Below are 21,513 nucleotides of genomic sequence, written 5' to 3' on the forward strand. Positions count from 1 at the left end.
TGGGGCTGTGCAGGTGGCTGGGTGCTAGACTTTGTGGTTTTAAAAGTTCTCCATACCTATAAAACGTGCTAGAGGAGACTGCAGCCCCTAAGGCACCCCCAGAGTAGGCGCTTCTTTCCTGAAATTGGTAAGGGCGCTTTGAAAAGTAAGTTTTTGAGGGCAAGGCCCATCAGATCTTTTCCCATTCATTTCAGCTTCTTATCTCCTCTGCCCCTAAGGTTCTGGTCACTATTGCACATTTGATGCCTTCACACGGAAGCACAGTCCAAGCCTGAGGCTGCACCCACCCTCCAGAGTATCCCATTAAGTAAACCCATGAGTTTTCTCAGTAGCCACAGAGGAGGGAAAGCACTAGTTGAAAGTGGCCAGAGGAAATACTCAGAGTGTACAGCATGCACAAGCAGCAGTATCCAGTCCTCAAAGTGGGCTGCCGTTTTGGGGTGTTTTTTCCAACAAGAAAGGAGCTTGGCTATGGAAATGGCTCTGTAGGAGAAAGATGTGGGTATCTCTTTCTTAAAGCACATTCAGGCACATACCAAGTGTTTAGGCAAAGATAAAAGGAGGAAGGTGAGGGAAATTCCTGATGATTTTACTAATGTTAAAATTCCATAGATTTGGCTAGTCCTATTTTTTTCTTCCATGTCATCAATTCAGAATTCTATAAAGGAAGAGAATGACATCAAGGAAAATCATTGGCCTAGGAGAAAAGAGCCCGTAGGCGTTTAGGTGTTATATATGTGGAGCCAGAAAGCTTTGGAGCATCAAGGAGACTCCAACTTAAGGCAACAGCATGGGTGAATATGGGCTTCAAGAGCGCTGGAATTGAGAGGCAAAGAGTGGTGCCCGGGTGTTTGCCCCTAAGGCAGGCCTTGTAGATCTAGAGGCAATTCAGAGTTGATGGGAAGAGTTTAGTGTGAAACTGGGATGGAATTGGGTTTCCAAGTAGATTGCCTGATGCCTTATTATTTGTTCTGTCAGTTTTTTTCAGGAAGATCTTCATCTTGCAACTGGTAGGGCTGGTGCTAACCTACAATTTTGCTGACTGTGACTTTGAGAAGATTAGAGAGAAGTATCAGAAAGTCATTTTTCCAGCCCTGGAGGGATATATGAGTGGAGTAAGTGAAGAAGCATTTTTTAAAACAACAAATGTGTTTTCATCGGAAGAGTAGGCATACACACATGCAAACTACTATTTAACTTTCAAGGAAAGAAAATTAATTTGGAAAAAAATCATGGCCCAGCATTTTGTCAAAATTTTTTACAAGTGATATTGAAATATATTGGCTTCTAAAATTACTGTGTAGAAATTGGCACACATTAAGTGTGCAGACGCTGATGAGGAGCAGATATTGGTAGGTAACCCGTGATCCACCAAGGAAGGGTATCTATCTTCTGCTAAAGTGCTGCTCCGCTAGTGCAGTACAAAAAAGACAGTGGGTAAGGGTTTGAGAAAGGAAGAGGAGTAAAAGAGAGGGAATTCTTGTGAGCTAAACCCTAACCAGTGAGGATAGCCGGGCAAAAGGTACACTTTAGATCTTTCTAGTGTTCTAGATGCCTCAGGATGCCATTATGGGATAAGGTGTGCTTCAGCTTTTTAATGTAAAGTAGTAATCATTTTCCTGATTATTCTAATTTCTGGATAAAGCTGCATGTGTGAAATTCCTGAATGGCTACCCGGCAGATGTGGGCATTCGAACAATGGCATTATTGCTCACATGTGTAGTCCTGTGTACAGGTGTGCGCACTTTGATGGGGGGGGGGTGTCTCCCTCTAGGACGAGGACCCTTTGATATCCAGTTTCAAACATGAGTAGGCACTATCTGAAGACTCTAAGTGTTTTACTACCTTGTCAATGACGAACAGATCCATAGGAAACAAGTGCCTCAGTGGAAACCGCTTTCAAAGCATCTTTAAAACCTGGGAGTAACAGAGGGGACTGGCGAGGGACGATTTCTCCTGTGAACTTAAGTCTTTACCCTTGTCGTATGCTTCTTTTCTTTCTTCCAGATCAAAAGTACCGAGTCCAACCACACCGTCTACTGTGGAGACCGGGTGAGTAAGTGGTCAGTGCTGCTGGCTTTCTCCAGAGAGACGCCAGGTATTCCGGGGAGGGGGGATCCTGCGGTGTGCAGAACCCCAGGCGGCGGCTGGGCTCCCAGGCGACGCCGACCGACTGGGGACGACTGGGCTGCCGGAAACCTCTGGGCCGGTGCCCAGCTTGGGAGGCCACTTCTGTTCCAATTTGGGGCGAGGAAGTCTCTCTCCGGACTGAGTGGGATGCCGGGAGAGGCTCCCCCTCCTCCCACCCTCCGGGAGGAGAGGCAAATCAGGAACTGGGACCAGGGAAGAACGTCAGGGCCACCCCCTCTCCGAGGGGTGGGTGCGGAGCCTCCGCGCCGGGCGCCGCCCCTTCGCAGTGGCCTGGGCCCCGAGACTTGGGCGGAGCGAGCGTCGGCGCGGGTCCCCTCTCCTCAAGTGCCCTCTGCCACTCTCACAACGCTCCTCCTTCCTTCTCCTTCCCTGGGTTCTTTCTCCCTCCCTCTGACCGAGACCTCTTGCCTCTTACTCGAATCGCTTTTGTTGCGTCTCCCGCTCCTTCCCCACTTCTCCTGCTGCCGCTTTCACTCATTTATCAACTTTTTTTTTTTCTTTCTGTAATTTTTTTTTTTTCCTGGCGTTTTCTCTTTTTCTCGTAAACTTTGCCGCCGGTGAGCAGCCGGGGTGTCTCGCTGAAATCAAGCACCTTACCTTCAGTTCCACCCAAGAATGCCCGTTACTCGCCAAGGAAATCTTGACAAAAACTAATGCTATCCTCACTCACCATTGCCCAGGCTACTCCGGTATTCAGGTAAGCCTATGCATTGGACTCTTGCTTTTCTATGTCTTGGAGCTAACCTTGAATTAAGGTGGGACTTGCGTGCAGAAATCGTTGTGATTTTTATCTTATGAAGAGCAAATGAGCCGAGGAAAAGCTGTCGATTGTCACATAGCCCCACGTGGACACCTGGACTCAAACCCACCTATTTCTAGGGTTCTGAGTCTTTTGGCAGAATTATGGTTCTAAACCCTAGGTCAGTGTTTTAAGGTGTGATCAGCGAGCCTCCTGCATCAGAATGTCCTGGCTGCCTGAGAATGCAAGGGTGGTTGTCCAAAATGCCAATTCCCAGGGCCCCCAACCTAGACATTCAAAATCCCAGTCCCTGTGTCTGGGCTGCTTTTAAGCTTCTCATCCATTCCAAAGTTTGAGCATCACGGCCTGAGCTTATCACTTAACAATTGCGTGCTTCTTTCTTAAAATGCTGAATTATACGTTAAATATCTACCCCATGTTTCCTTATTGCTGTCTCCTTACATCATGGATTTTTGCATATGCAGTTACATGCATTTGAATGAATGTTGTGTAACTTTAAATATGGAAACAGCAGTGCAGAGTTCGGAGCAGGAAGTCTGGAGACAGTCTTGCCTGACTTTGTATCCTAGTCCCATAACTTCTGTGAAAGCTTGGATAACTTAGCCTCTGTGTGCTCAGTTTCATCTGCAAAATGAGGATCATATTAGCAAGTCCCATTTAGAGTGTTTCTGAGGGTTAAATGAATCGATATATGTAAAAGCACTTGGAACAGTGCTTGGCATGTGACAAATACTCAATAAATATTTATTTCAGCAGGCAAGTAAAGCAGGGAACTTATCTTAAAAAGGCAAATAGAGACAAGTGCAGCTATGTCTAATTGCTGCCTATTAACCGGTGACTTCATCAGTCTGCCCACTGAGTATCTGGGTGGCCAAGGCTGTCACTTTTTTAGAGATTGAAGACTGAAGCCATAGGGTTGATCTGGGTTGAGCTTGAGTTGGATACTCAATACCAGACAGCCATGTGAAAAACCTGTGTGGCTCTATGCCTTCTATCAAGGAGACCCTGGCAGATCTACAGATGGCCACAATGAAGTTCATCCATCTAAGAGCACAGAAGACAGACTAGCTCAGGTTCTGGACAGCTTACAGCTTATGAGAAAGGGAGAGTCTGAAATAACGTATTTCAGCCCCCTCCTAAGCCCAAAAGGAGACCACTAATATTTAATTATGATTTAGCAGATTTTACATTGTAAGATTTTTGCTTAGTAACCTGGTGAACTTTTTTGATCTGAGTACTGTGTCTCTAGGAGGCCCCGTCTGTCACTACTCAAGAGTAATTCGGGTGAGGGAATACACTGGAAGATTATTGCAATCTTTTTTTTCAGTTTAGATACCTCTCCAGAATAAGCCTTTAGGTGTCTGTGGCACATGTAGGCGGTGGGAGAGGCAGAAGTCGGGAGCACTTTGGATCCAAATAATAGGTTTACTTAATTGTATCTATAAAGAGACATAAGATAAGTCTTGTTCTTGAGGAACTTATGATCTTGTCGGGGAGATCATGAAATCAGCAACTTATTCATTCATTTAATCATTCAATAAATATTCAGTGTTTCCTGTGTATAAGACATCGTGCTCAGCACTCTGGGGAATACCCATGATGCAATAATAAAAACAACGTGTGAGTGAGAGCCAGGTTACATGAAACACACTTGGAAGCATTAGAAGAGTTTCCAGGGCCGGCCCCGTGGCTTAGTGATTAAGTGCACACACTCCACTACTGGCAGCCCGGGTTCGGATCCCGGGCGCGCACCGACACACCACTTCTCCGGCCATGCTGAGGCTGCGTCCCACATGCAGCAACTAAAAGGATGTGCAACTGTGACATACAGCTATCTACTGGGGCTTTGGGGGGGGAAAAAAAGGAGGAGGATTGGCAATAGATAGCTCAGAGCCGGTCTTCCTCAGCGAAAATAGGAGGATTGGTGTGGATGTTAGCTCAGGGCTGATCTTCCTCACAAAAAAAAAACAAACAAACAAAAAAGAATTTCCAAAAGAAAGGTCTGAACAGTTAGCAGAGGCCTTGTGAAGGAGGTGGTGCTTGGCCTTGAAGCCAGAGGAGATGGGTGGAGAGATGGAAGGGCGTTCCTCTGGAGAAGCACAGATCAGCAGATAGTAAGTAAATGTTTGGGGGGTGCACTGAGAGATGGATTTGCATGGAGAAGACAGTAGAGCTTGCCACTCAACGGATGTTAAAGATAATGACAATTAATTTTGACCATTGATTCTCTTATTCCACAGATAAATAATACCCAGGCAATGAAGAAAAGAAAGAAAAGAGAAGTCACAGCAAACAAATGCCTCACACAAGTCTCAAACTTAATAGAATTGTGGCGTCATTTCAGTCGCTTCCGTAGAAACAAATCTTCATTAAAGTCATATTTCACAGCAACAAAATAAATTATCTTTAGTAGGTAGATAGAACATTAACTCTAACTGTGACATTTCAAAGACCGCTATGGTTATTTTTTAATTGCAGAAGAGTTTCTTAACTTATTTTTGTAAGCTTTTGTTGTTTAATATAGGTTTGCAATGCAGGGGAAGTACCATGCCTCAATCGTCGGGGGAGACTTCTGTAGCATTAACGCCTGTGCCACTGGCTTTGTGGCGGTAATTCTCAGCAGGAACTACATAATCCTTGCTCAAGGGAAGAATCTAAAAGTGTAGTAGAAGGAGAACTTTTTCCCTCGAAAAAGGGAAAAAGTTGAACTCAATAGCATGTAAACCTTTGTTTAAAAGGCAGGCATTTCTTCCACACGCACTGATAATTCTCATGTTCTCATACTGAAAGTTTACAAAAGAAGATAAAAGCGAAAGGGGGTGCACAAGAAGTTGTACACATATTGAAGCAGTCTGAAAGAATTTCCAAACAAAATATTGTGAAAGTGTTCTATAATACTTCTATAATGTGTACAAAATATTGTGAAAGTATTCTAAGCCAAGTTTTAGAAATTACCTAATAGACAAGAGTGGTGTATGCAAGCAGATCCTGAAGAAGTGCCTTTGTTAAAGCTAAAATATATATATTTTTAACTTTATGGAATATATTTTAATTTATTTTGTAAGCACATGTACGTATTGCTTTGTAATAGACACTATATATTTCTTAATAAAATAATTCTCAAATTCGTTTCTTATGAATGGTGTTTTTAATGTAGTTAGATGATTTGCACACACACTTTTCTGAGGGGCATCACTTTTCTTCAGTTCTTTATCTCCCCTCATCCTTGGCGCCCATTGACTACCCCTCTCCTGCGCTGTGTCTGTTGGCCCTGCCTATAGAGAGAATATTTGGGGATAGGTGACTTCAGGATGTTTTCCAATCATCCTTTTCTTAAATTATGTCTCTAGTCCTTCCTTCTTTCCCCTGTTGAACTTTTCCACAACTGGAAGAGACAAAGGAAGCAAAGGTAAACAAGACATGTCAAATCCATTCTATTCTTGGGTGCCTGCTGCAGCTAGAGCCACAGGCACCCTCTTACTCACCCTCCACTGGAATGCTCTGAACACCAGTGGGAGGGGCCTCCCTAGCCCTAGAGCTGAGGCCAACATAGAGAAGATAGGAATAGTCATTCATCCTGTGAGCTGGAACTTTTCCCTGACCACTGCCCTGAGGGCTGGTGCTGACAGAAGAGGTTCAGTGTCCCTAAATCCATCTTACTTGCCAACAAGTAAGAGGAAGTTTACATTATGTATCCAATAAGCACTTACAGAGCACCTACTGTGTGCCAAGTCTTCAGGCAAGTACTGGGGATATAAAAGTAAATAAGACACAGGTCTCACCCAGAGAAGCTCAGAGTGTAGCTCAATAGGCAGATTCCTTTGCCCTGAGGGAAATCAGGACATGCCCTCTTTCCAAAAACCTTCCTCTAAAGACCTGGCCCAGGGCCTTAAATGCCATCAGAAGAGAAACTCTGGGTCTAGCATAGGCCAGTATTCATTAATTTCCTATGCATAAGATGGGGAAGGAGATGACAATTTAAGCCTATTAACTCCATCTTACTAGGGATTTACTGACTGTAAATTTCACTAAACTGTGAAAAGAAATACCCTCACAAATTTTCTCAAAGTTTCTGCCCAATTTTCCTATTAGCAGAGAGGAATGAAGGATTGAGGAGAGAAGAGACAGCTTGAAGTCATCCCATGAATACAATTTCTTTGAGTCTCTGCTTTATCTTTAAAAATTCATGTAATTTATATATTTTATTCTTCTATGTATCCCATAGATGTTTAAATATAAAAATAGTCATTTTAATTACTATCAAGTAAAAGTAATGTGTACAAAGAAGCACCATATTAATTTAGTAAGAACTTTTCCAAATGTAAAAACAATATGGATTATATGTTTCTATGTTTTGAAATGTATTGAGGTTTTCTTGGTGCACTAATATATGGTCAGTTTTATAAATGCTCCATGGTCAATGAAAAGAAAGTTGCAAATTTTGGTTTAGATCTATAGAGTTGGATATGTAACTATTGGGACTACCTTGTTAATTATGCTATTTACATAATTTATATTCTTAATTTTGTCTCCTTCAGTCAGAGGCTGAAAAAGCTGAGTTCAAGTCTACTGCTGTTACAGTTCTTTATTTCCCTATATCTCTAAAGTTTTGCTATCTAATTGTTGACACTATTTTTACTTAATGCCTAAAAATTCATGAGAGCTATTTATTGAGAATTTTATCTTTTACCGTTATATGTCCAAATATAATATTTTACTGGCCAAGTAATATATGCCCACTATTTTACTCTCAACCTTTCTGAGTCCCTTTGTTTTAGATGTATCTCTTGCACATAGATACTTCATTTTAGTGTGTATGTGGTGGCGGGAGAGGTTAAAGCAGGGAGCATTGTTTGGTTTTGCACCATCATTGTATTGTTATGTTTTCTGTTTTTATACTTCTATATTATTTGTATAATTTTTACCTAAAAAAAGGTCTTTTCATTTATTCCTGTCAAGCATTTCGTGTTGACTTCTTTTTTCTCATCGTTCCAGAATAGTGAGATCTTGAGATTTCGTATCTTGATTCTGCTATTTATTACATAACTCTCCTTCATAGGCTTTCAATGGCTTAATTCAAGTTATTGAAAAAATGTTGATTTGTTGTGTTGTCCAAGATTTGTTGACCTTCAAAATAGGCTTCTCTATAGGCTGATAAAGTCATTTGTCCATGTTCTTTGTCAAGAAAAAAAAAAAATGGTTCCTTTAACTTTGTGGAACTGAATCTCCATTTCCTCATTATAGCCATATCAAAATAAAGGTCAGGGGAAATTTGCTTTTCGACACCCAGTGTTTATAGAAGGCCGACTGATAAAGTTTCACTGATTACAGTTATGTATAAGTTCTTTACACCTAAACATAAGGATAATAGTTTATACATGAGGATAATAGCTAATTAACTTTCTTGAGTCTTAGATTCCATATCTCTAAAATAAGGATGATACTGCCTATATTAAAAGATTATTATGAGAATTGAAGTACATAATAAATATAAAGCGCCTGGCAAATGGTAAGAAAAATATTTTAAATTTAGCTGTTTAAATGCCTGTTTCATTATGAAGATGAGAAATAAGGGCTGTTACAGAGTCTGGTAAATTTATTTTTAGTTTTTAGTTTTCTATCTAGGACTGCTTTGTATCAATGGAAAGAAGTTTGAAAAGTTTAAGCACACAACTGTTGACAGCTTGGCAATTCTGTACTTACAATTTTTGATTAGGGTTTTTGTTTCTGGCCAACATGGAGTAACAGGGTCTGGACTCACCCTCCTACCTGAAACAACCTCCTTCCACCTTAACACATACATGCCCTAAGAAAAAAAACCTACAAAATACATAGAACAGTGGTTTTCAAAACATTGAACATCAGATCACAAAGGACAGTAATCCTGAGTGAAGGGAAACAAATGAGGTAAGCTTTATAGTTACCCAGCTTACAGGTTTGAGAGAGTTTCATGACCATGGCATCGGGAGAGGACTCAGGTAAAACCAGCAGACTTCCTGAGTTGAGGATACAGGCTGAGAGTCCAGTGAGACCAAGGCAGTAGAGTTCATAGGACAGAGTATTGAAGGAGAGAGAGGTACACAGAGAAAGAAACCTGGAGATCTGTAGAGGGCACCCCTAGACTATTCACTAGAGTACCGACCAGCACATGCCTGTGAGAAAACTGTCCAAGACTAGGGAAAGAACCATCTGAAAGATTAGAAAGAATAGTGACCAGTGCTCACTCAGGGCCAGGAAGACTGCCTATTTGCACCAGCCAGACAGAAAAATCTCAATTCATTAGGCATTGGGTAGGGTACTCAGAAGAGTCTTACCTTGGTAATGGAGAATAATTATGCCAAGCCTAACTGCCGCAATGATCCCGCCTAAAAATCTTAAAAGCAAGACTTGAAAGGATCAGACTATTTCCAAGTAAGTTAGCTGCATTCCATAACAAATCTCAAGAATATATATAGGAATAAAAAATATCCAGGACCCAGAAAGCAAAATTCACAATGTTTGGCATGCAATTAAAGATTATCAGACGTGAAGGAAGAAGGGTAATACCTATGATAAGAGGAAAAAATGAGAGGCTCACCTGGTGGCGTAGTGGTTAAGTTCACATGCTCCGCTTTGGCAGCCTGTGGATCGTGGGTTCGGATCCCGGGTGCGGACCTATGCACAGCTTGGCAAGCCATGCTGTGGCAGCATCCTGTATACAAAATAGAGGAAGAAGGGCACAGATGTTAGCTCAGGGCTAATCTTCCTCAGCCAAAACAAAGGGGAAGATTGGCAGTGGGTGTTAGCTCAGGGCCTATCTTCCTCACCAAAAAAAAAAAAAAGAAAAAATGGCACATTCATAGAAGTTAAAATTAGCAGGTGAAGACATTAAAGCAATTTTTATAACTATATTCAATATGTTCAAAAAGTTAAATAGAGACATGGAAGATATAAAAGAAGATCCGAATCCAAGTTCTGGAGGTGAAAACTACAGTATGTAAGATGAAATGTACGGTAGGTGGCATTAATGGGAGATTAGACATTGCAGAAGAAAAGATCGGTAAACTTGAAGACATACCAATGGAAACTATCCAAAGTAAAACACAGAGAGAAAAAAATCATTTAAAAATGAAAAGACTGTCAATGAGCTGTGAAACAACAGCAAGTGCTAATATGTGTGTAATCAGAGTCTCTTAAGGAGTGAAGTGAAGACGTACAAAAAAAATATAGAAAGAAACAATGGAAATTTCCAAAGTTGACAAAAACTATAAGTCCACACGTCCAAGAAGCTCAGTGAAGCATGAGAAACGAAGAAAACTACGCTAACGCTCGTGGTAATCAAATTGCCCAGAAAATCTTAAAAGCAGAAAAGGGAATTGTAACGGCCTTCAGAATGTCCTTTTTAGCATTTCCTCTTCTTCCTTATCACTTTGGTTTTCTCTCTTTGACCATTTCCTGTGTACTTCTTACATTCTTTCGTAAGAAACATCATGATATTGTCTATTAAATAGAAATAAATTTAACATTGGATAGCCTTAGTTACGGATTTCTACCTGTTAGCTTCAGTTTAAGCAGTGGCGTCGGAAGTATCATTGTGTCCATTTTTTGCCATCCTTGAAGTAATGACAGGGTTTACCGTAAGTGAAACCAACACACTGAGTAGCTTTATCATTTACTTTTCTTGTGTGAGCTACCTATTATCCCCATTTTATAGATGCAAGAAAAGGCTCTGTGAGTATAACATCCAACATAGCACAACTAGTAAGTGCAGTATCTGGCTAATTCCAAAGTGTGTGCACTTCCTGTTACTTGAGAATGAAATTTGAGATTTTTAAATTGGAAACGTCTTCTGCCAAGTGGCAATTGTGCCTCTTACCTAACCAGCAGATATTACAGTTGTCTTCTCAACGTGCATTATACATCTTCTCAATTATGCATCAATTTCCCCCATTTTTCATGGGGCTTAGAACTGATCCCAGCTCCTGAGGTGATCTTTGATTAGTCTAAATCAGTCTGGTGGTCCCAATATCTTTGTTTGGAGTTGATAGAGGTAACCAAGCTAAAATCAAGAAGCACATGGAATTCCCCTAATTCTGCTCTTTTTCAGGGAAAAGCTTATGACCACTTTTGTTGATGAACAATAAATGTAAGTTTTTTGGGGAACTCTGAAAACTGTTTCTTCGCATTGTTAAGAAGGACCCTAGGATGAAAGGCTCCCTCTCTCACGAGATGTGAACGAAGAAGCATGCAGCAGCAATTGTAATTGGCAGTTATCCTAAGACCAGCTTTGAGATGAAGCTGTGAATGGCAGAGAAATAAGACGGAAAGAACCCGAGGGTTTAAATGCATGATTGAGTGGGTGGTTCAACCAACCTTGAAGTCCACGCTACCTCTTTATTTGTCATCACATGAGCTAGTTGAGTAAAGGCTTTGTTTTGTTTGCTTTTGTTTTTGTTTCTCTGTATATGCGATTGTTACTTTTTGTTGAAAGCTGCAATTTATCTGAATGCCAACAAGAGATAAGTTAAGCTTTGATTTAAAGAATAATTTGAAGTGGGACTGGAGGTGGGGGGTGGTGAGCCAGATGAAGCGAGGCCTTAATATCAAGGGGAACAAGCCTGAAGTTGTGATGTGGGATAGTGAAGTACAGGGGAAGTGAGCATGTAAAAGGGGTACCACTCTTTGGCATATTTCACACTGTTTCCTCTAAACTCTCATGTCAATATATCATTGCCTTGGAGATTATTGCTAAGATGCTACTTTTCTAGAACATGCTCCTGGATGCACTGCTTTTGTGATGACTCTGTTCCCTCGCCTTCTACTCTCCCTTCCACTAACTATGCTTCTTATGGGGAGGGGGATGGCAAGGGATTTAAAATTGTATTGAGGATGAATTTGGACTGTGTTTGGAGCAGATACCTTGGATATGAGAATTTGCAGAATAATTGGGAGTAGTAGATCACATGGATGTGGAGTTTGAGGAAGACCAGGTGAAATCTTATCAGTACGGCTCACACTTCACCCTGGTACAATACCCAACACATAGGGGATTCTCAGTAAACATGCTGAGTAAATGAATAAATCAATTAAAATGAAATTGTAAGTTAAATACCTGTTTCCTAAGAATAAGCTTTTCCTTAAAGGCCATCCTGAGTCAGAAATTGAATGGATAGCAGCAACTATCAGATGAGCCATCTCATGTCTGCCACCTGCTTTCCCTCCCCATTACTTCTGTAGGTATGTAAAAGGAAAAAGATTATCATATTCCAAAATTGGAATATGATCAATGTTGTTGCGGTCTGCCTCTATTCTCCACAGGCTTCTTTCCCAACAACCCCACTCTAACCCCCCCCAAATGCAATACAAAAATTAAACTTACATTCATTCAAGTATCAAACATCCCCCGAGCCTTTATTCTGTGTCATCCCTGAGCACACAGCTGAGAACATGGATAATTTGAAAATCTTAAAATCATACGAGAGGATATTTATCATTTGGGAACCCTGCGTCCCTCACCTTCTGTAATACAGCTTTAATACTTCTGCAAAAAATATATATATATACTTTGATAAAAACTTTATTTTTATAAACTGACTTTTACACATTTCTCCAGAGTTCTCTAGGCTTTCAGCAGGTTATGATGAGGTAATAAACAACCATCAAATCCCACTGGCTTGCAACAACAACAGTTAATTCTCACGTTACAATTGGCAACTGCAAGTCAGCTCCAGGTCTTTTCCACATACCTTCTCATTCCAGGACCCAGGCTGAAAAAGCAGCCCCCATCTGAGGACACCTTTGTCTCTTGGCAGAGGGAAAGAGCAAGCGAGTTGGCAGAAACATGCAGTGACTCTTCAAGCTTCTGTTGGGATAAGGTGTGCATCACATTTGCTCAGGTGCAATTACCAAAGCAGCTCAAGTCTCCCTACCCCGCCCATGAAGGATTTGCTACAAGCCCCCACAAAAAGCAGGGACATAAATCTTCTCACTGGGAGGGAGCATAAATACTGGGAATATGTAAGTAAGCTAAAGTAATATATACACTACTCATTACTCTGGGAGGGAACATGACTGATATAAGAAAGAAAGAACATTTCACCTTTTTAGCATTTTATATATTTAAATGTAGGGGTTTTTTTTAAAACAAATATTTATTGAGCACCTCTTTTGTTCCAGGCACCATTCTAGGTGCTAGTTATATATCAATGAAGAAAACAAAGAACAAAAAATCTCTACATTCATGGAACTTATCCACTAAAATATTAAAATAAAATAAACCTAATAAATAAGCTAATAGTGTAGTAAGAAGCTCTTCTTCTCTCTTTTTGAATTCAAATAAATATTTACAGATAATTAGCATCCAGGTCACTATCAAGGCATGCCCCAAACATAGCTAGATGTGCACTGCTATTGAGAAACCCAGGATAAAAATGAAAGTTCAAATAAGTACAACATGTCAAGAACCAAATAACAAGTTATTGTTCTGTTAGCATTTTCTTGTTCAAGAATGTATGGGTCAGATATTCAAATTAGCTGACAAGTTATTCTCATCTTCTTAATAAAATAGTAACATTTTAGAAGGAAGAAACCTAAGAGATTATCTACTCAGGCCTCTGTTCATTAGAGTTAATTGGTAAGACCTCTTCATCACTGTCAAGTACAAATATGGTCGTGTACATTTTTCCTTATTTATCACTTCATCCAAATCTTATTAGGGTGCCAAATTTTTTAAATGAGAAGCATATGGAAATAAAACAAGGATAAGAGGTTATTCTGTACGTTGAACTTAGGCCTTGAGTTCTAAGGTCACCACTGTTTTAGTTCATTTTCACACGCTCAGAGATTATTCCCCAAACCTACATCTTGCTAGGGCAGCTGGCTTCTGAAAGGTGGAGCCTCTGCTACCCGCTATACCCGAGTCAGCCATCTCCAGCGTCCCAAGGCACTTCACTGCTCTCATCATCTGCCCAGACTCCCCTTCCCATTATGATGAGTTCCTCTTTAGAACCCCTGCTGCTAGTTTTGAGAGAAGACCTCAGAGAGGACTATTTCAATCCAGGGCTCCTGATAACGTTTAACCTCAATCCTTTTTTTTTTCCACGGGGTGTCTATACCCATCCGAGTTGCCCGGGTAACCAGTTCCCTCCCCCAAGTCATCAGTTCTACTCATCAAGGAGTCTATGAAGGCTCCCCTTTGTTGAGTTTGAAATATTCCACTGCAGCTTTCACTCAGGGCAATCAAACATACTGACCTCTTCATTACTGATGGAGTCTATTCAGGTTATTTTCATCATAATGATGAAAACCTTCTCCAAAGATACTGGTGGTCTCTTTCTGTAGAGAGCCAAGCCATGAGCTCTAGTTAAAGAGGAAACCCAAGCCTAGAGAAGTTAAATGATATGGATCAAATGGTAGACAAGGGCAACACCTAGTTAAGGATCCCTTCTACTACGCTACACTGCCTTTCTCCTTTGATCCAGATGTCCAGCTTCTTATAACCACATCTGTGTTTCTGAGGCTGTCCCACATAGCTTGCAACAAGGCAAAGCCAGTCCATAGAGTTACCCCTGGCTGCCTTGTGAAGAAATGCTAGCACACAGTCGGCAATGCTGATCCAGAGGTGTGACACACCACACAAGTGCAGTCTGCTATGCTGCCCACTATCAATTTGTTTACTTTGTTCTGTGGGTGGCAGGTTGTCTGCAGGGAAAGGGGTTCTTCTCTCTACTTTTCTGCCCTCTGGGAAGTTTTGGCCCTAATACGAGTTTCTTTACTCAACATGGGATATTCCCTGCATATGCCCCACACTTGTAAGATGGTTCCTGAGAATCACGACGTATTTGCCTGCATTCCTATTAATGGGAGTGTCCACAAATACAAGCACATTATTTGCGCCTCTCACATACTCTCTTTCCTACTGAATAGACCAAAGCATCTGGGACTCTTTTAAGTTTGTTTCTATTTCCTACACCACCCACATATAATTCATCTCAGAGAACTGGACATCAATTACATATTCTAGACTGAAGTAAAAAGATATTTAAATTATCGTGGTACCACATCATTTATTTTCATAATTCAGAAACAAATTTTAAGAAAAAGCAAGAATGTCTATGTAGTAAAGTAAAACAGGAAAACTATGGTAATTTTTTACCTTTTATGTAAACATTTTATAGAGCAAAAATAGTTTTTATATAGAAGCACATTTTTAGAATTGGAAGGGAAGGAACAGAAATTGACAGAATGGAGTTGATACTGAATTTTTAAAATATATTCCTAAGAAGCATCTGAGAAATATATTAACCTTTCTTCTATACAAATGTTTTGAAGTAGCCAAGCATTCCATAATGCGGAGTTATGTTGTTGGAACATTGTTTTTGTTGATTTTCTCTTCTGCTTTTCCTGAGACACTGTGTTTAAGACCAGAAAATTGATTTCCTGGATCAAACATGTAGACTTACCACCATATTCAAATTTACTTCTTGTAAAGATAGCCAACTTAGATAAAATAAGTCATACGAACCCAAGCTGGCTCTCAAAATTCAGTGTTCAACTGATGTTTCCTTCCTTTGTTTTCAGTAAAGAAAGAAGCCTGTATGTTTGTTTACTCTCAATCCTGTCTCCATTTTATTCCCCTGATATCTTGTTTTTTGTCCTTCTCTACCCTAACTCCACTTTTAATTTTTGCTATCATGTTATATTGTATACATCTTTCAAAATCTCCTTTAAAATATCCCGGAATAAGTCAGAGTATCAATGTAAGTGTGCTACATGATAAATAAAATGGTACCATGTTTATTCCTTTCCTTTTATAATTAAGAATATTTCTAGGCAAAAATTGCCAACAGCATTTCCTTGCCAACCCCACAGCCCTCCACTGGTATTTACGGTGAGGGTCCCTGATCATGCTGTTAAGTGGCCTATTTGAAAGATTAACAACACAGATAGTGGAGTGATAAGTTCTTCTCAATGTTTGATAGATCTAGCCCAGTACCTAATTAGATGTGGAAAGCAGAAAAATAATGGCAAAAGTGTGGGGCTCAATGCTTATCACAGGAGAAGATATGGAAAATAGAAATTTAAAAAATCCCTCCTCTAAAAGATCTTTACTCTCATCTTGATCATGAAATCTATGAAGGTTTTTTTGTTTTTTGCTACAATTCCCTGAAACTTTTAAATATATTAAGATTTTCCTCATCACCTCCTATTTAATTAATTTTTGTAAATGTTCAAGGGCATTTAACAAATATGTATTCTGTGTATAACACACCATAGCTATCTTCAGTCAATATTTTTATTCAAATTATCCAAATTCTTGTTCAATTTCTTTAAAATTCAAAATCAAATGCTAAAGCTTTTCATGACAATTGTGTTCATCAGTTTCCCCAGGAACACCTATCAGCTTTTTATTTATTTATCTTTATGCTGTCACTGAATACATAAAGGTTCATGGAGATTAAATCTTCACTCTAAACTGTAGCTTTGATGAATGCAAAATTGCTTTTTTAATTTGTTTTGCTATTCTTTACCTAAAATTCTAATTTAGGTTTGCCCATGGTATTTGTATTGTAGTCTGTACAAATAGCATGCTGCCTATGGTATTTGTATGTAACTGGGGTTTGGCCTTTGACCCAAATTAAGTTTATTATTATTATCTTTCAACTGCAGAATTTAACACATTCACAACAACTGTCATAAAATCATGTTTGGTCTGTTGATATCTTCTCGTATATTTATTTTCTCATGTTTCATTCTTTCCTACTCCTATCTTCCAAAGAAGAGGGAAACTAGAAGAATAATGTATCTCATTTCTTTATCTTTTGCAGAGAAATTCTCCTGCAACATCTTTGCGGGGGGCCGGCCCCATGGCCCAGTGGTTAAGTTCAGTGCATTCTGCTTCAGTGGCCTGGGTTCAGTTCCTGGACGCGAACCTAACACCATGTGTTGGCAGCCATGCTGTAGTGGCGACCCACATAGAAAAAAAAAAAAATAGAGGAAGATTGGCACAGATGTTAGCTCAGGGCGAATCTTCCTCAGGGAAAAAAATATATACATGTATATCTTTGGACTGAAAACTAAGGCATTTTACAGAAACTCCTTACAAAGTCAAAGGGTAGGGTGGGTATGCCACTTTGAGTATTCAAAATAACAAATGCCTTCACATCCTTTCCCTTCCCTGGTCCCAAAAAAGCAGCCTCGAGGTGGCAGAAACAAGGAGAGTAAAAGAGATTATTAGTAGGAGCTGGTCTGGTTCCTATACTTTCTGAAGCATGGTTCTCTCACTTTTCCTTTAGTTCTGTGAGCAACCCTAGATTCCTTTCACTCTCCCCTCAGATTTTGTTTTTCAGTTTCCTTGTTTCTCTGTACTTCCGACCCAAACATTTCTAGTACAGAAATAAAGGGATTAGAGAGCAAGGAGGATGGGTAGGGGTAAAACAGGAGAGTTTTCTTAGGAAAATCAGTTTCTTATTTTTGAAATATTCTGATACAAGTTTTATCTTGAAAGATAACCTGTTCTATAGTACTCTATTTTTTTAGATCAGCCTCTCCATCCAAGCTCTTTTTTGTAATAGAGCTGACCTCTCTAGTATTTTCAATGTAGCATATTTCCCCTGTAAAATGGAATCTTTCAGAATCTTTGATTTGCAGCCCGTGTGATGGTGGGGAGGGGACTAGTTATTACATGTTTTCCTTTCATTTCATCAGACTTTTCATGTAGTTTGAGCACTTGACACAGGGTTACTTTTGTTTTGTTTTGTTTCTTAAGGATGAGACACCGTGTAAATTCACAACCAACATTTTCTTTAGATGACTTGTTTTGAGAATATAACCTTTTTACTCATTTATTTGCTCATTCACTCACTCATATATTCATTCATTTATTGCTCTCTTGCTAATTTCTTGATGTGTTGTTGGCAAGCATATGATTAATAGGAAAATTGGAGAGTAACAGTTACCCAGAGAAACAACAGCTTAACTAAAATTGTAATCCAAGGATCCAAGTTGAAATAGTAAAAAATTAGAAACAAGCTAAATGTCATACAAGACTGGATTAAATATAGTATATTTATTTAATCATAATTATTTAAAATTATGGTTATTTTTTAATATAAAAAAGCAAAAGAATGATTATCACAAAAGTCAGTAGTGATTATTTATGAATAGAGAGAAATAGGTATGTAATATTGAAGCTCACTTGGAAAACTTGCAAGTTACTCTCAATGTCTAATAATGTCTTTTTGTGAATGGTGGTTACATGGACATTTGTTTTATTAACATTATATGAAATGTACATATATAAGTATTAAATAATATTGTCAATATTTAGTTATATGAGAATATACTCATGATACAATATATGTAAGATACAAAAAATATATTTTGTGATCCTAATTCTGTTACTTAAAGTTCACCTTCTCAGCATTTCCTCTGACAATTCTATTTAAAATTGCAACTCTGACATTTTCTATCCATCTCTATGCTTTTTTTCAGAACACTTATCAACATCTTTTAAATTTATTCTTTATTTATTTTTTATTGTCTGTCTCTCTCTTTTTTTTTTGCAAGGAAGATCAGCCCTGAGCTAACATCTATACCAATCCTCCTCTTTTTGCTGAGGAAGACCGGCCCTGGGCTAACATCTGTGCCCATCTTCCTCCACTTTATATGGGACGCTGCCTCAGCATGGCCTGACAAGTAGTGCATTGGTGCGCACCCAGGATCTGAACCCAGGCCACCAGCAGCGGAGCGCGTGCACTTAACTGCTGTGCCATGGGGCTGGCCCCTGTCTGTCTCTCTTTTATAGAACACAAATTCCATGAGGGTAAGTTTTTGTACATCTGTTTTGATTACATGTATGTCTGAAGCAAGTCCTGTATATCTGTTTTGATTATGGAAATATCAGAAGCATCCAGAAGTTTCTGGCATTCATTAGATGTTGAACAAATATTTCTTACATAAAATGAAGGTCATTCAGGTGACAACATTTCAGCACCTACAAATGGCAGCATCTGTAGGTCCTCTCTCTGGGACTGTTCACCTTTCCTGCAGTCTTCTATGTGGAGGTATATATTGACCTGAGGTTGGCTTTCTGGGAGCACGATGAGGAAGGAACTGGGGGGCCCACCAGTCAGGGTGTGATGTTCACTTCATCTCCTACAACACCCTTCTGTGCCTGCTGTCTAAATCTGGATTACTTAGGGTTCACGTCTCTAGAAAATAAACCTTAACCTCCAGAAGAATAGAAGCCTCACTGTTCTTATTTTAAAGGGTGGCTAATAATTCTTAAATGAGATTCAGTTATTTATTTCCATGGAATTTGCCTGGAGACTTCAGAGTGAATGTAAGGAGCTTCATGACCATATACAACTGAGGTTTTCCATAATTTAAGACTGCATTATTTCAATGGATCCCTTTCTCAACTGGTGCTGGAGAACTCGAAGCCCTGACATTGTGTACTGGCAGCACACATTCCATGATCTTATCAGTTTCCAGTATCCAACAGCATCACTGCACCAGCCATTTCCTCAAGGATCAGTGGGTCTCAAAGTAGCCTGTGGACTACCGGCATAATAATTACCTGGGAAACTTGTTTACATGCAGATTCCTGCAGCTCACCCCTCCCTTTATGAATCAGAATATTGGGTCGTAGGACCTCAGCGATTTTGCATACTGACCACCACCAGTGACGATAATTTAGTCAGACATCCAGTCAGGTACACAGTTATTTAGAATTCTAAACTGGCCCATAAATATAGTTTTATACGTCTTTTGAGGTTTATAGCAGGACAAATCAAAAAGAGGTAAGGAAGAAAACTACAAGAACCCATTATTCTTTCCAAATTTCCAGTTTGGGCAAGGTCTTTGATGGTCAAGATATTGCTTCCGGGGAGAGCATTTTTGCAACAGTGGATGCTGATTCTGTACCAATGAGATAAGCATGGGAATTATGCCCATGCCTTCCTAACAATTCTGCAGGTTGGTGGACGCCTCTAACCATAACGTCCTCATTTTGTGTTTATTGTATACCTAAAATGTGCTCTAATTGTAGTGGACACATTTTGAACATGTGCTTGTGCCGACGCCAGCCCTCTAGATAATTCTATTATGAAGACCTAATGCAAGGTAAAAACTTTTATGGTAATTCACAGGTTAATTTCTTTCATTCATTCATTCTTTCTTTTTCTTTTTTTTTTGCTACCCTTAGTCCTTTAGTGTCAGGAAGGTCTGGTCCTTAAAAGCCTTGAAATCAGGCATTGACTTGTCTTCCTTATGGATGAAAGTCCTTTTAGGCATCCATTTCCAGAATAGAGAGATTTCATTCATATTGAATATTTGCTCCAGCAAGAAGTTTTCCTCCACCATCAGTTTATCTAGAGTTTCCAAAAATTCTTCAGCTGCCTTCACATCAGCACTTGCAGACTCACCACTCACTTTCACATTATGTAATGAATAAAGATTCTTGAATCATTTAAACCACCAGAGCTAGCAGTAAATTCAACATTGTACTGGGTTCCAGTCTTTTCTTTCAACATCGCAAACAAACGCTTTGCTTTGGCTATGATTGTCGTGGTGGTAAGAGGAATACCCTTCTGTGTCTGGTCTTCAATCCAGGTCATTAGAAGTTTCTCCAGGTCTGATATAGGCACTTCTTGAATTTTTGTTAGTTTCATTGCCTTCAACGAAGCAGATCCTTTGACAGCTTCCATCACTTTGTTCTTGTTCTTCAGGATCGTAGATGTGGCAGAATGTGACACGCCTGACTGGGGAGCAATAACCATCACTGATTTTCCACCTTCATAGTCCTTCATCACTTTCAATTTCATTTCCAGGTTAATCACTCGACATGGCCTCTTACTGGCAACATTAACAGTGGATTTTGTACACTTAGGGACCATGATGAAGAAAACAATATGAGATTAAATCAAGCACAAGAGAAAAGGACCCAATCAAGAGACTGAGTAAGCATGAGAGGTATGAGGCTGCTGCCAGAATAACACAGCATACTGCTTTACAGTTAACTTTTTTTAATAAATAAAAAGAGTACACTCTAAAATAACGATAAAAAGTATAATATAGTAAATACATAAACCAGTAACATAGGTGTTTATTATCATTATCAAATATTATGCACTGTACATAGTGTATGTGCTATACTTTTATATGACTGGCAGTGCAGTAGGTTTGTTTACACCAGCATCACCACAAACACATGATTAAAGCATTGCACTACAACACTAAAAATGGCTAAACCATCACTAGGCGATGAGAATTTTTAAGCTCCTTTATAACCTCATGGGATCATCGTTGTCGTATACGCAGTCCCTTGTCGACTGAAACGTTATGGGGCACATGCCTATACTTTGAAAGGAGAAAGTCATGTCTGATATGTAAAAAAGAGGATTTACATGAAAAGAGTTGAAATAAATCGTTTCCTGCTAAAGAGATTTCTCTATGCTGCAACACTTAAAGGACATTTCTCAAGAAGGCTGGCTAACAGAGGCATTTCCCATAGTCTCCAAACTCCAGAGCAGAAATTGCCATTACAACATTTTAGTGAAATGTACAAGCTTATCTATGGAAAAGATAGATCTGACATTCAGAAAATCTCTTATTTCTACCCT

At 39.5% G+C, this 21,513-nt stretch overlaps 1 protein-coding gene across 1 annotated transcript; it reads left to right on the plus strand.

Annotated features, from left to right (window-relative positions):
• Window positions 1-392: 392 nt before the first annotated feature.
• On the plus strand, window positions 393-5,796 carry TSLP (thymic stromal lymphopoietin). The gene is made up of 5 exons (XM_058547624.1): window positions 393-502; window positions 947-1,115; window positions 2,008-2,052; window positions 2,717-2,848; window positions 5,152-5,796. Exons 1-5 carry the CDS (start codon window positions 393-395, stop codon window positions 5,308-5,310), a joined length of 615 nt encoding a protein of 204 aa, XP_058403607.1. The 3' UTR covers window positions 5,311-5,796.
• The last annotated feature ends 15,717 nt before the right edge of the window (window positions 5,797-21,513 follow it).

The sequence above is a fragment of the Diceros bicornis genome, chromosome 1 (genome assembly GCF_020826845.1).
Source record: "Diceros bicornis minor isolate mBicDic1 chromosome 1, mDicBic1.mat.cur, whole genome shotgun sequence".
NCBI lineage: Eukaryota > Metazoa > Chordata > Mammalia > Perissodactyla > Rhinocerotidae > Diceros > Diceros bicornis.

Bases quoted from the DNA above. Each gene is read 5' to 3' on its own strand.
- TSLP (XM_058547624.1), top strand. From the start codon at position 393: ATGCACAAGCAGCAGTATCCAGTCCTCAAAGTGGGCTGCCGTTTTGGG. The intron at 1,116-2,007 runs GTAAGTGAAGAA...TCTTTCTTCCAG, and splicing joins TGGAGGGATATATGAGTGGA to ATCAAAAGTACCGAGTCCAA. The intron at 2,849-5,151 runs GTAAGCCTATGC...CTTATTCCACAG, and splicing joins CAGGCTACTCCGGTATTCAG to ATAAATAATACCCAGGCAAT.